Raw genomic sequence first — 14044 nt, 5'->3', positions numbered from 1 at the left:
AAATCTTGGACAAATAGGAAAATGTTCTTTGAAAGTTCAGTATGGTTTCAATGTTAATGCTAGTGATAGAAAATCTGAAATTAGGGTGTGCATGTGTGTGTCCATTTAAGTGTATGAATACTTCCTCATGGAGAGAACAAGTTTTTCTAAAAACCTGGGTAGCAAAGGAAATGGGACGACTTGTCTGAGATGCAACCACATGGTTCAGCCACCAAGAATTGTACAATAATGTAGCATTATGAGTGTTTAAGTGTAAAAAGAAAAGCCAACACTTCATTAGACTGAGGTTAGTCAACAGATGGTGTATAGACCGCCAATAGTCTATAAAACATCAGACGCCTGGTGTAATTTCTACACATAACAGAAGTGTCCCTGACATTGACAAGTCAGTACATGTCATGTAGCAGAACTGGGAGCTGGATTTTTATAGAGATATCACATCATTGAAATGGTGAGAAATTAAAAAAATGTGGTTTGGCTATAAATAAAATCAGGATGGTTAACATTTTTGGTTAAGTGATATGTGAAAACACACAAGTCGGTCTGTAGGTTATTAAAAACCTGCTTGATTCTTTGCTTAAGATTTGACAGTCATGACCACATAAACAGTAAAATTTCAGCCACAGTGACCATCAAATGCTGTCTCTCTACAGGCTTTTACTTAAGTGCACTAAACCTCTCCTTGCAGGTGCTGAGGATCTGTGAAATGTTACGTCCTGATGGCAGTAGTGCTCTAAGTTCATAAAGAAATGGAACAATGTGGAAGGTCTTCCCAGTGGAAGTATGGAAAAATTATTTTTAAGTAGGCTGGCAATATTTTACATACGTGATAGGTGGCTCATCTGCTATCAGATATTAAAAACTTTTACTGTTTTTCAGAAAAGTAGAAAAAAAAAAAAAAAAAAAAGAAAAGAAGGGGCAAAGGCAGAAGTTCCAAAAGCTGCCAGAACTCATACACTGAAACTAGAACTTGATTTTGCAGCATAAGGAAGTGGAGCACGTAGGCTTAGCGCAGCTCAAGACAACTTTTCAAAAAGACATGGATGCTTCTGCAGGAAAGAGGGAGATAATAATGATAACAGTTGGAAAATGCCTCGGTGCTAGTCTGCAGATAAAAAAGATGCATCTTGTGCTTGGAGAATAATTTGAAATTGACAAATGTTGCTATAACAAAAGCACCATTTAGATCAGAAAACAGACAGCAACTTGGAGGTAGTACACATTAATAACTTTGATTACTTTCTTTAACTGCTATAAACTTAAAAGAAGCATTGTCATCTTAAAAGCACAGTAGCAACTGGTATGGCCTTCTCTACTACTTACAGCAAATGCTTCTGTCTTGTTTTCCAGATTTGGAACCCCATGAAAGCCTACTGCAGGAAGATAATGTTTGTAAGAAGCAGCTCTTACAGGGTAAAGAGAAATCCACGTGCATCTTCGCTTCAAGCATTTTCAACATGGAAGCCTTTGAACTCACTCTCTTGCATGTCCTGCGTTGTGGTTTATGAAATTTACAGTAAAGCTTGTCAACAACTGAGAAGATAAGTCCATTGTAAAAACCTGAATGTTAGGTGGGCTTTGTGTTCTTTGGGGTGTTTTTCTTATTTTTGTTTGTTTGGGGTTTTGGTTTTTTTTTTATAATCATCTAAGCCTTTTTTGGTTCTGAGCAAGGAGACAACTCAGACTGACCACCAAGGCCAGTATGATCTCCTGTCTGGTAGCTTGTCCAGACTAATGAGCTCCTAGTTTACTTCTCCTGAAAGCTTGTAAATATCACTGATTTCAAATCTAGAAGTTGCCCCATATAAATGGGGCAAACTGGTTTTTGTTTTCTTTGTTAAGTGGACAGTGAATGCTGCAGGAAAAGAACTCAAGCAGTACCCAGCCTGTGTATTCCTTTAGGGATGAAGCATGAAGTGACATGTGACACTTTTCAGCCTAGATACTGAAGGTTAGACACTAGGCAAGCTTCTTTCCTCACAAGAGACCTTTTATGACAGGAATAAAGATATCTGTGCATTGATATACTGATTCAGAGTGACCATTTACAAGGAATAATACACAATACAAGGAAAAATAAAGGTCATTCAAATAAAACAATACTTCCCTTATGGTATTTATTTTACTGGGGTGTAAATCTCTTTGAACAATTCACTTAAGTAAAATTAAATGCTTTTATACATGTGTAAAAAGTAGATACAGAAATTAAGCATGATTTGATACATCTTTAGTTTTTAAAAATCATAATTTGAATCTTGGCCTTCGCACTAGTGATAGTTAGCAAGTCACAGCACCCTTAAAGTATCTTCTACATGAAAAAATCATACTTTTCCCTTTCTTGCACTTACCAATGCAATTACTGCAAAAACATTTGCAGGCTGACAAAAAATGACACAGGCAAAGTAGGAGTTGAGGATGGAGAATATGGCTAATCCCTAATGACAGGCTTCCAAAGTACGTAAACTCATGCACTCACATAACTTTTCAATGTGCAACGTTCTCTACATAGATAATTCATATCTTGGTTGGGTTTTTTTAAGTTTCAAGCCTAAAATGATCAAGAAGAACAAGACTAAGAAACATAATTTCCTAATGTCAAAATATTAAATCTTGTATTTGATATCTAAGGTGGATACCTGCAAATGAAATCCTTGTTTTATTACAGTGTGTTAAGTAACTCTGTCATAACGTCATTTTTCTATTTTTGTCTCTCTCTTTTAACTTACATCCTGAACATTAGCATGAACACAACCGTATTGCAACAATGCTTCTGAATGCTGCAAAAGATATCAGCATATCTGGCTGCCCGAGGTCTCTCTGTAAGGGCCACCTCTGCTGCAAGTGAAGAACTCCAAATCACAACTTGTTGATCTCAATCCCTTTCACCGTTATGAGCAGCTCTCATAGCGGAGGACATGCCTCAGGGCATCCATGTGTTAGAATAATACAAAACCAGCATCTCTTGCAATTCAGCAGATGAAGGGAACAAGGGAAGGAACAAACTTCAGTCACATAACCTTCAGTATTGCTCATATGAACGTTGGCTTTTTAGCACCCACTGACTAATTGCACGGTATGCTGGGTGGACAACTAATTGGAAACAGACGTTCAGTATCTTAGTTTCAATAGCTAATGAACAGTCTTCTGAAGCTTTTTTCCAATGTTGCACAGCGTATCAAAGTCTTCATTCATATTCAAAAAACAAATAATCTTGAGCACCTCTTGCTCTCAAGCCACTGAAAGCTCAAATTATGGAGATTCCAGGAGGCCTATTTTTCTTTGCTCACTGTATTAACTCTTCCCACTCACTCATTCAATTTTCTTACATTCTTATGCAGCTTTTTCTGTGCAGGTGTACAATACCCTATTCCTACTCTCAGGTCAACTCACTGCTTGCTAGTGAACAGCAGCATTTATCCCAGTCATGTTTTTTGCTAGGTGGATGGTGCTAGGCCAGCTAAAAAGGAATTCACATTGCAGCCACTTCTGTCAGTGGGGTGCTAATTTGGAACTCTTTCCTTTGCTCCCTGCCTGGAAGTAAAAAAATTAAAAAAAAAAATCTTTTCAAACTAATCTCTTCTCTACAAGAGAAATTAGGCAGAGGTAGTGGCACAAAAGCTTCTTCGTCAAGCTGTTCAACTTCAGATAAATACAAACCTTAGGAACCTTGTGGATGACTTCCACATCATTTGACTGTGACAAACAAACAGAATCACATTTGTCTTGAAGTTACCTTTGCTGTTAATACTTATGAAAGGTTTAAGAGTTTAATTCCTAAAGCTATACTTCTGCATTTCAACTGTGCCAACAAGCAATGTCTTTGACCATTTACTATCAGCATTTGAGATGTGCTACTCTGCTTTATCAATCTGTGCAACTGCTAAATTGCCTGCTTTGCTACTCTCTCTTCAAACTTACCCGTACACAATCTGATTCTGGCAGTTTAACATGAAAAGCATGACTGTACTGAGATGCACCTTAACCAAGTACCAGATTGCATTTTCCATCATGAGCTGTTTGTGTATTTTATGTTAATGGGACTGGCCCAAAGCACAACATGTTTTTAAGTGTCTCTGTGATTACTGAAGAAAACACAGCAACAATATTGATTGCAATTACAGAATCATAGAATGGTTTGGGTTGGAAAGGACCTTAGGGATCGTCTAGTTCCAACCCTGCTATCACGGGGAGGGACACTTTCCTCTAGACCAGGTTGCTCCAAGCCCATCCAACCTGGCCCTGAACACTGCCAGGAATGGGGCATCCACAGCGCCTCTGGGCAACCTGCACCTGTGCCTCACCGCCCTCGCTTCAACGCCTTTCAAAGGCACCTTTCCTAAACGTTTGTGCACCTTGCTTATTCTCCCTTCCAGCCGCAAGTGCCCCTCCTTCCAGACCATGGGCACTGGAGCTCTCAACGGGCACGACTGCCCTGAGAGTCGCCGATCCGGCCGCGGTGACCTCGCACCAAGCAGCACGAGGCAGCAGCGTGGGGCACGGACCGGGTTTTTCAGGAACCCCCCCCAGGCTCGACCTCCGCGCACCGGAGAGCAGTAGCAGCGGGGCTGCAGCCGCGTGTGAAGGCGGAAGTCAGTCGGAAACGGCTGAAAATAAACAGATAGGATACATAAATATACAACCCAATAGACCACCGACCTCCGGGGGCGCCCGCGCCTCCCACCCCGAGCGACCCCCGCACCACCCCCGCCAGGCTCCCCCGGCAGCCGCGCCCCAGCCAATGGGGGTGGGGTCTCGGCGGCAGCGCTGACGTCCTGCACTGTGCCGCCCCGCCCCATCCCGACCGGCGCCGGACGCAGCCGGAGATTCCCGATCCCCCCCCCCGCGCTCCACCGCCCTTGTTCCTCGGGCGGGGACTCGCTTCCTTTCCCGGCTCCCCCTTCCCACCCTCCTTCTCCGCCTCCCAGCCAAGATGGAGGACGGCGGCTGCTGCGGCCACCGGCAGCACGGCGGCTAGCGCAGCTGCTGCCCCTCCGGCTCGCTTTTTGCTCCCTCGGAAAAAAAAAAAAAAAAATAGGGAAAAAAAGAGGCTGGAACGGATCCTTCTTTCTCCGCCCATCTGGTGCTGCCTGCGCGGACTGCTGGCCCTTCCCATGCCGTCGTCGTCGTCGTCGCCCTCCTCCTCCTCCCGCGATTGTCTGCGCTCCGGCTGCCGCCCGCCCGCCCGCCCTGACTCCCTGCATGCACACGCCGCCTCCTAGGTGGCTGCGGGGGGTGGGCGCTCCCGGAGCTGCCATTCCGCACATACCTTCATGTCCCTGCGCTCGCCGTGGCCGCCCGCTGCCGCCCGGCATCGCTCGCACCCTCCGGCTGCCGCCCTAACAGCCGCTCTCTCCCGGAGGTGAAGCCGGGATCCGCGGAGCGGGCGGTGAGGTTGGCGGTAGGTCTCGCCCGGAGGAGCCGCCGCCACACGCAGCAGCCATGAGCAGCGCCGCTACCGCCACCTCCGCCGCCACCACGGCCGGCAGCGGCGCGGGGGAAGGGGCCGAGGAGGCAGCCAAGGACTCGGCGGACATCGCGGCGTTCTTCCGATCCGGTGAGTGCGGACCCGTCCCTCACCAAGGAGGAATGGAGGGGGGAAGGGACAGCGGCGAGGCAGCTGCTGGAGGTGGTGAGAAGGGTGGAGGGAGCAACGTCCTCCTCCCGGCGCTGGGAGAAGGGGCGAGGGCAGCCGGCTTTGTTAGGTGGCCGCGGGGAAGGCTCGCCCTCGGTAGTGCCTGTGCGTGCGGGGCGCCGCCGCGCTTCCTCGGGGAGGCGGCGGTGCGGGGCTCGGCCCGCGCAGGGCGGCCTGTCCGGGTGGCAACGGGCAGTGGGGAAAAGCCGTGACCCCTCTTCCCATGCCGGAGGCAGCGGGGCTTCGTCTGCTGGCGGGACGCCACCCTTGTCAGCAGAAACGATGCGTGAAAATGGGTGCGGTGAGCGGCCTGGGTTGGCCCCGCGGGGCGGGTGCGTGCTGCTGCCCCGAGACGGTGCCGCCGGTGACAGGTGCGACTTTCCTTCCCATGCCTGCCCGATAACGGGCGCGTTACCGGAGCCGAGCTTCATCACCTGGTGCCGGGCAGACCCGGTGCCCCCGATAACGTCCCGCAGCGGGACGCGGGCGGCCCTCGATGCCGGAGGGCCGGGGAGGGTGAGCGCGGCAGGGGAGCGGCGCGCCGCATGGCTGCGGGCCGCGCTGGCCGGGCCCCCCGGGAGGCGGGCGTGCAGGGATGAGGGGATGACACCGCTATAAAAGGCAACGCGCCTCTGGTCGCGCTCCGCCGGTGCCGTGCTGCTGGGTGGTTGCCGAGGGCCGGGGTGGGAGAGGGCAGCACCAGAAGCAGCTGTTCATAGCGAGAAGAGAAAGAAAAAGACAAAACTCGAAGCCCCCGCGATCAGGGGTGTCTCTGCCTCAGTTGAGGAGGGGCAGCGGCGAAGGCCGGCGGCAGCGGCTCTTGAGCGCTGCCGGACTGGGAAGCCAGGCTCAATGCGGAGGCTCTGGAGGGGAAGGGGGGAGCCTGTTGACAGGCTGCCGGGATAAAAAAATGGAGGCCGCCTTCTGCCCCGGTGTTGACTCTCGGCACGCAACCGGGCGGGGAGAGCGGCTGTCCCCGCCACCGAGACATTGTCCCCTGGGGAATGGCGGCCTGGACGGAGGGCAGGCAGGGCTGCCCGGGACGTTCGAGCCGCCGGCAGCGGGCACGGAGCCCTGCCGGCAGCCGGGGCGGCGGCGGCGACTGAGCCTCCCTCCGGTGCCGGCTGCCCTCCCCCGAGCGGCGGCGGCTCCTCCCTCTCGCCGTCGCTCCGCTCCGCCCGCGGCTCCGCGCTCCTCCGGGCACCCCCGGCCATCGCTCCCGGGCGGGGCAGCAGGGCAGGGCTGGGCACTTGCTCCTTTCGGATGCCTAAAAAGGAGCGGCGAGCAAGGAAAATGCAGACTCACCGCTAGAAAGATGAGGGGGATTGCCGATACAGTGTGGAAAAAAAAAAAAAAAAAAATTAAAAAATTAGAAATTATAGCGGTGCTGCTAATAATGATAAAAGCTGTGTTAATTGGGTTTTTCAGGGAAGTCCGTGAGGGAAGTGGGAAATGGCATCATCAGTGCTGCTTGTGGTTGGTGCTTGCGGCTGGATGTGTTTGATTTAATGAGGGTGAAGGAGGAGGTGTGATTTGCAGCAGGCATCCCTGGAACAGGATTCAGAGCCGCATTTGCTTGCACAGACGGTCCGAACAGGGGGCTGCATCCTTTCTGAAGAGCCTGATGCTCCCTCAGCAACCTGTTTCACGTGACAGTATTGAGTGTGAAACTCCTTGTCGAGTTAAGATGCTGGTGTTGGTGGGTTTCATTGTGGAAGAAGGACTGAGCTTTGTTGTTCTCAAGAAAAAATCCCGTTGAAAGCAAAATGATGGATTACAATAGTAGACATACAGTCTGCCTAGTGTAGTTACAAATGGGTGCACGTGTAGTAATCTGGCAGTTTTAGAAGACCCTGCCAGCTGTTTTAATAGTCAACTTCCACATTTATGTGTGGGTAGAGGGGTGACACAGAGTTGATAAGCTTGTAAGTGGTGCAGTGATGACTTCTGATACTGATAACTTCTTGTAACAGGGAAGTTGCACTGAGCTTAGTCTTACAGAACCAAAAATCTTAAACCAGTAGAAGGACATGTCAAATGCTTATCAAAAGACTCTTAGAGCATATTTAGCAGCTGGCATTCTCATTTCCGTATTCACATGTGGAAGATTATCTGATTGAGCCTGGGCTGAGACATACGCTGGAAAATGTTCTGGCGTCTCTCATGGATGTTTGCTATTGGGAAGAGCTCTTCAAAATCTGCCTCTGTACATGATCCACTCTTACAAGGAAAGGGTCTATTAGGAGATCTCCAGTGCTTCCCATTGTTTGAACAGGAGGCACAGGGTTTTTTTGTCAGTAAAACACAATGGACAGAGCAATCAATGAACAAGCAAAAAACTTCATTTGGTGTACGTGGGAGCAGACAAAATAGTTTTCTCTTTGCAGTATTTACAATGACAAATGCTTCCTTTTTCCTGTCAGTTGCAGAGAATGTCAGCAAAGCTGTAGCTGTTACTTAAAAGAGAAAATGAGTAAAAATGTTACAATGTATTCCAGCGGGGAAAAAAAACCAACCCAAACAAAAAACAAAAACCTGCCTAAACAATCAGTTCTAATCTTAGGTTAGTTAAATTGGTCAGTTGAGCTGCCAGCAGGGTTGTTGGCTTTCCTCCTGTCCTTTTGTAAGACTGAGCCTCAAGTAGAATTCAAGTAGCCTAAAGAACAGAGTTTCATTATTTGGAAAATGTCTTGTTAGGATATTGAACAGCAGCTAGGTTCACATCACTTGAAATGTGTACGTTTCCAGTTTTCACTTTGGTTATGTAAATGTAAACTCACTCTGAGTTGTTGTGGAAATAAGTTGCAATTGAAATGTGAAGAAAGCAGCTGAACTGCAAGTGAGGTAGTAGTATGAAAACATAAAGATTGTGTGTCTTGAATTTAAATGAGGAATCCCTTTATTGGAATTAGAAGAAATTCAGGCAACTTGCTTTCCGTTACCTATTTGGTATCTATATTTCATTATTTGAAGTTGAAAAGACGAGCACTTTGTTAGATCTGTCACCTTCTTTGCAACAGGAGTAAACGTAAAACTGCTAAGAAGCAGAGTTGAGTGCCAAGCAAAGTGGTTATCTTTCAATGAAAAAAATGGAGGGGTTGTAGGAAGTGTCTTTCTGTCCTGTACCTAAATTGGAGATCAGAGATGACCATGAAGACTGACAGAAGTGATATGGTTTGAGCTGAAGATGTATAGACAAGTATCTCTTTTTTTCTTATTAAAAAGTGCACTGGTGTGACTTGAAAGGACTGGTAAAGTCCCTTGGAATTATGGAAAAACAGACTTATTACTGTATGAAAACCCAGAGGTGCAGAGTGTAAATGATTGCATAGAGGCATGTTAATACATGAGTTAGTATAGAAAATCTATTCTGTTTGAAAAAGGTATTAAGATAAAACTTTTCAAAATGTATCTAAGTTCCAACTTAAAGTTTTTCGTATTTAGAAAGGCTGAAAATGTCTAACATGAGCAAAGTTGGAGGGGCTTCCATCAGTGGGTTACAGGGCAGTAATTGTACAGAAGTTTTATTTGGTGGTTGTTCTTTTGTTGTTGTTGCTCAAATCTTCATCTTTGCAGCTTTTGAGTTCTCAGTAGTTTGGGAAGGATACTGTCAATGGATGTTTTTAGGGAGCAAGAATGAGGGCTGTCTGTTAAGTTTCAATTGTGCTGTTATAACAGTGTCCCACAAACCAAAGAATTTTTGCTAGTTGAAGTTAATGAATTCTGGTTTTGAGCATAAAGAATAAAACTGTTTTCATCTGAGTAAAAGAGGTATTGATTGTGTGTTTTGTAACTAAACTTACCTTTCTGGGATGATGGAGTAATCTGTGATTACCAAAGGGTGCAGATAAAAAGGCTTGTAAGCACTTCAGTCAACTTCGGGCTAGACAGTATAACAAGTGCTTTTATAAATGACTCTGGTAATCCTTCATGGGGAAAAAAATCCCCAAACACTGTAGTTATCAACTGATAACTCTTCAGAGTTTTGCAGTAAATGCAGATATTTTTTCCTGTAAGATACATTTACTACAAGTGGCTTCTGCAAACTGTGCAAAAGCTTCCTCAATTTATGGGTAAATGATACAGTTTTAAAGCCATGGAAGAGATCTGTGTTGTCACCACCTGTGTATGAGAACGCTTTACATGTTTCCAGAAGGACCACAATATAGATCGTGGGGCAGGGACCTCTTGGAGAGAAAGAAACGCTTGAAAAACAAAGATAAAACAAGAGGCCCTGGAAGTCTTGTCACTAGTGTGAATAACTACCCAAGTTTTGCCAGGTCAAATCTGTATATAACAATTAATTCTACTTCATCACTTAATCTGGAAAAACAAAAAGGTGGACGATTTTCCATCTAAACCCAAATCTATGCAGGTGGCAGCAGTCCTTGCTCAGGAGGAGGGCTAAGTCTGTAAAATGGATGTGGGTCTGGAGAGAGAAGGGTGTCCTGAGTAAAAAGTTCAGTGTGCCACTCTCTTGAGGTGAAGTCAGAGAACAGGCCAGTAGCCAGGATAGCTTTGAATAGCACCCAGTTCTAATATTGTACACTTACTCTTTCCTGCCTTCTTAATTTAAGCTTAATGGTAAGAGAATTTAACACTTCATTTTGAGATATATGTAAATATATAATATTTATAATATAAATAAATGTCCATGTGAGTATTTTGGGAAAGTGGGATGCTGTAATCTATTGTGATTATAGACCTATAGTTGAAGACTTATGCATGTTTTAGGGACTTGAGACTTGGATCATCCAAGGTTCAATCAAGTCTGCCTGTAGCAGCCTAGGCTGATAATTGCTTGAGTAGCTGAGACCATATAGGAGTTATTATAATGATTATCATGAAAATATAATTGATTTTTTTTAATTAAATCACAACAAATAATACTGTAAAGTTAAAACCCAGAAGGTTTACTCAGAAATTTGCAGTTTCGCCTTTACGGGAATGGCACCTGTGTTTTGCTTCTTCCTGATCATAGAATCATAGAATGGTTTGGGTTGGAAAGCACCTTAAGATCATTTAGTTCCACCCCCCTGCCGTGAGCAGCGATGCCTCACACTAGACCCGGTTGCTCAAAACCCCATCCAGCCTGGCCTTTAACACTGCCAGGGATGGAGCATTCATGGCTTCCTTGGACAGCCTGTTCCAGTGTCTCACCACTCCCAACAGTAAATATTTTCTTCCTTACCTGTAACCTAAATCTCCCCTTTTTAAGCTTGAACCCATTGCCCCCTGTCCTATTGCTACAGTCCCTGATGAAGAGTCCCTCTCCAGCGTCCTTGTAGGTCCTATTCAGGTACTGGAAGGCTGCTATGAGGTCTCCACGCAGCCTTCTCTTCTCCAGGCTGAACAGCCCCAACTTTCTCAGCCTCTCTTCATGCGGGAGGTGCTCCAGTCCCCTGATCATCCTCATAGCCCTCCTCTGGACTTGTTCCAACAGCTCCATGTCTTTCTTATGTTGGGAACACCAGAACTGCACACAGTACTCCATGTGGGGGTCATGCAGTACTCCAAGTGGTGTTGATCATGTTATATACTGTTGCCTTGCTTGCTTTACATTAGTGTCTTGTGTGATAGTGGCTGGGAAAGTTGATTGACTGTAGTAGACAACATTAAAAATGCTACTGTAGCAGAAAGTCTCTTTGGAAGAGGGGAAGAAAAGATTAAGAGGGGGAAAGATTGCATGGTAAAGAAAAATCAAGCATACTGTTAAAAGGCAGCAAATTTTTTCTTTTGTGCATATTACTAATAAAAAACACTCTAGCATTTAGATCACAGGCAGATAGCTTTCATATTAGGCATCAAACATGAAGGAGAAGCCAAGTTTTCTGCTTAAATCCATGAAGCAGAACAGAGATGTTTAAAGTTAAGATAGATGAACCTTCTTAGAAAAGCACTATCTTCTTGATTCCAGAGAAGGTTGTTAGTGCTGTAGCTGTGTGGCTTTCTTGGCATGGCAGTTGGAGTAGCTACAGAGTAGTGACAAATGTCTAATAAAAATAATCTAATAATGAAGCCAGAAGTGAAGCGTTGGCAGGCAGCACTGGTGGTATGCCATATGATATCTTCATGCTGTCCTCTGCAAGTACTGATTCTTGGCCCTGTGGCTGTCAGGAGCTGAGGTGTGTTTGGGGGTTTTAGGAAATGGTCGGCATGGAGAAAATGCAAAGTATGAAACAAGTTGTTGTTCTTTCATGCATCTTATTGTGACAACAACATTTGTATTAAAAAAAAGTAAACAACAAAAAACTTAATGTGTTGTGTCAGCTTTTGAAAAATCTGTTAACTCGAGTTGATTCATCAGTAAGAAGGTTGCAGCAGTATTGCTGTTTTGTACTGGTTAACCCCAGCTGAGAAAGAAGTGGATTCTCAAGTTCTGAATCCTGTTCCAGCAGCATCCAATTTAATAAGATGATAAAAGTTGGGGCAAAGTGATGTTTTAAAAAAAATGCCGTAGGCAGATGTCACAACTTGATAGGTCCTGGTATGCAGAAGAAAAATAACTACAGAAACAGTTATGTTACAATGGGAAGTTACTCTGGATATAGCATTGTTGGATTGATGTTTCCTGGAACAATGAAGATGGGTGCAGAGCACTATAGTATGAAATGCAGCAGCTGTTGTGCAGCTTGGCTTAAAGTAGAATAGCCAAACTTCTCTGGGGATAGCAAAAGATAGAGAATGTTAGAAGTTAGGGTGTGTTTGAAAGAGTCAGAGGCAATAGTCATGAATATTCCTAAGAGGGGGCAGAGATTTACTTGTAACACCTGTGAAAGCTGACACTTGATAAACTAAGTGCACATTTGGAGAGGAAGGTAAATGGGAGTTACAGAAGAGCCAGGCCCATTCTTGGGAGTATGAACTAGCGTAAGTGCTGATGTGCTCAGAAGGGAGCCGACAGAAGTAGGAAAAGACTTGGGTGCAGCTGAGGTTTTCATTAATTTCAGAGCTTGGTCACTGTGTAGACAAGGTGGGCAGTAAACGTTTCTTGGAGAAGTAGTTTCTCTCCAATTAAAAGTGTTCCACAGCAACATAGCAGAAACAGGTATGAAATTTCAGCCTGAAATATGTGGCTTCCAAAAACTTTTCCATATATAATGATCATCGGTAAAAAAAAACCTGAACAAAAACTTGGAAAGGCTTTCCTTACCCAGTAGAAAGAGAAAACATTACTACTCTTTTTCAATTAAAAATAAAAAATTTCTGGTGTCAACAAATGGGCCTGTTTAGATGCAGACTGTTAGGACAGTTTATTAATAGGGTGAAACTGCACTGTGATTTTGGTCTGCAGCTTGAAGAAGGAGGTGAGATCACTGAAATGGCTGTTTGTGGTCAGCAGGTGTTTGAAACAGGAAAGACACTGAAACTGTGGAAATAAATGCTCTGATGTTTGAGGGATATTCTTCTGAAAGTGGGTGATGATTTTAAGGGAAACAAAGGAAACTAATTTTTATGTGTGTTGTTGAGAACTAAGTCTAATTTGAAAAAAGGCTAATGGGTAAAATAAAAATGTATTGAAGGCATAGAGGCTATTTTAAATCTAATGACTGAAATGGTTGCATCTACTTGGTTGTTCTCATAAAGAAATTTGCTTGATTTGAAGAAGCATCTTTGTTTTAAGTTAACATTTTTCTTGATGCAGCAAAATCAAAAAGTAGACTGCTGGTGAAGTAATACTGATGATCTGCAAAGCTGAGTCATATTCCTTCAGGAAGGATACTGCTGTTTTGAGAAAACAGATCACTTACCCAGTAGTGAGGAGGAGGAATTGGAATGACAAGGAACAACTCAAGTGCGTTTAGCAGTATACATTACAGTACATTGAAGCATCTGATTTTCAGCCTCTAGAGTAGGTTGTTATATTGATATACAGGGTCATAAATGAGTTGCGTCCCCAAAGTTTCACCAGACAGTCTGAGTGACAAGGCTCTGCTTTAAAGATACAAAGACCTTTCCAGTGACTTCTTTGCCAAATACCTGCTTTAACTTATCTGAAACTGGAGCTGTTGATCCCAGCTTCCTATAGTTGCCCAGAGGAGGAGGAGATAGCCTAATTGTCTTTGTGCTTTTGTTTAAAAATTAGGGTTGTTTTACAAGGATATTGAGTGGAGTCTTCTCACATCGCTAAGTCAAATTTGTTTCCTCTCCTGTGTCACTGTTACTGCTGTGCATAGCTGGCAGTAGCACAGGTTAATAAAAAACACTGCAGATATGTAACAGGTTTTCCTACTGAGCAGTACAGAACTGTGCATCTTGCTGTTGCTTTGGATGTAATGTTTTGTAACCTGGGCATTACAGAAGTATTGCTGTTTTGTAATTAAGGTGGTTTTTTTTTTTAATTAGGAGGAAAAAGAAACCTTTGCAGGAAGATGTGAAAGTTCCTTAACATTTTTTCTCTCTCAGGGCCTA

The 14044-nt window shown here is 44.8% G+C and overlaps 1 protein-coding gene across 1 annotated transcript in view; it reads left to right on the top strand.

Moving 5' to 3' along the window:
* Positions 1-4888: 4888 nt before the first annotated feature.
* TRIO (trio Rho guanine nucleotide exchange factor) overlaps positions 4889-14044 on the top strand; it is a 250363-nt gene continuing 241207 nt past the window's right edge. Inside the window, exon 1 of the mRNA XM_080611553.1 lies at positions 4889-5554. Within this exon, the coding sequence (XP_080467679.1) occupies positions 5440-5554 (115 nt within the window). The 5' untranslated portion in view covers positions 4889-5439. The remainder of the gene's footprint in view (positions 5555-14044) is intronic.

This window comes from Psittacula echo (genome assembly GCF_963264785.1).
Source record: "Psittacula echo genome assembly, chromosome: 2".
Taxonomy (NCBI): domain Eukaryota; kingdom Metazoa; phylum Chordata; class Aves; order Psittaciformes; family Psittacidae; genus Psittacula; species Psittacula echo.
Note: the sequence above shows the minus strand (reverse complement) of the source record. Positions and strands in the feature narration are given on the sequence as shown.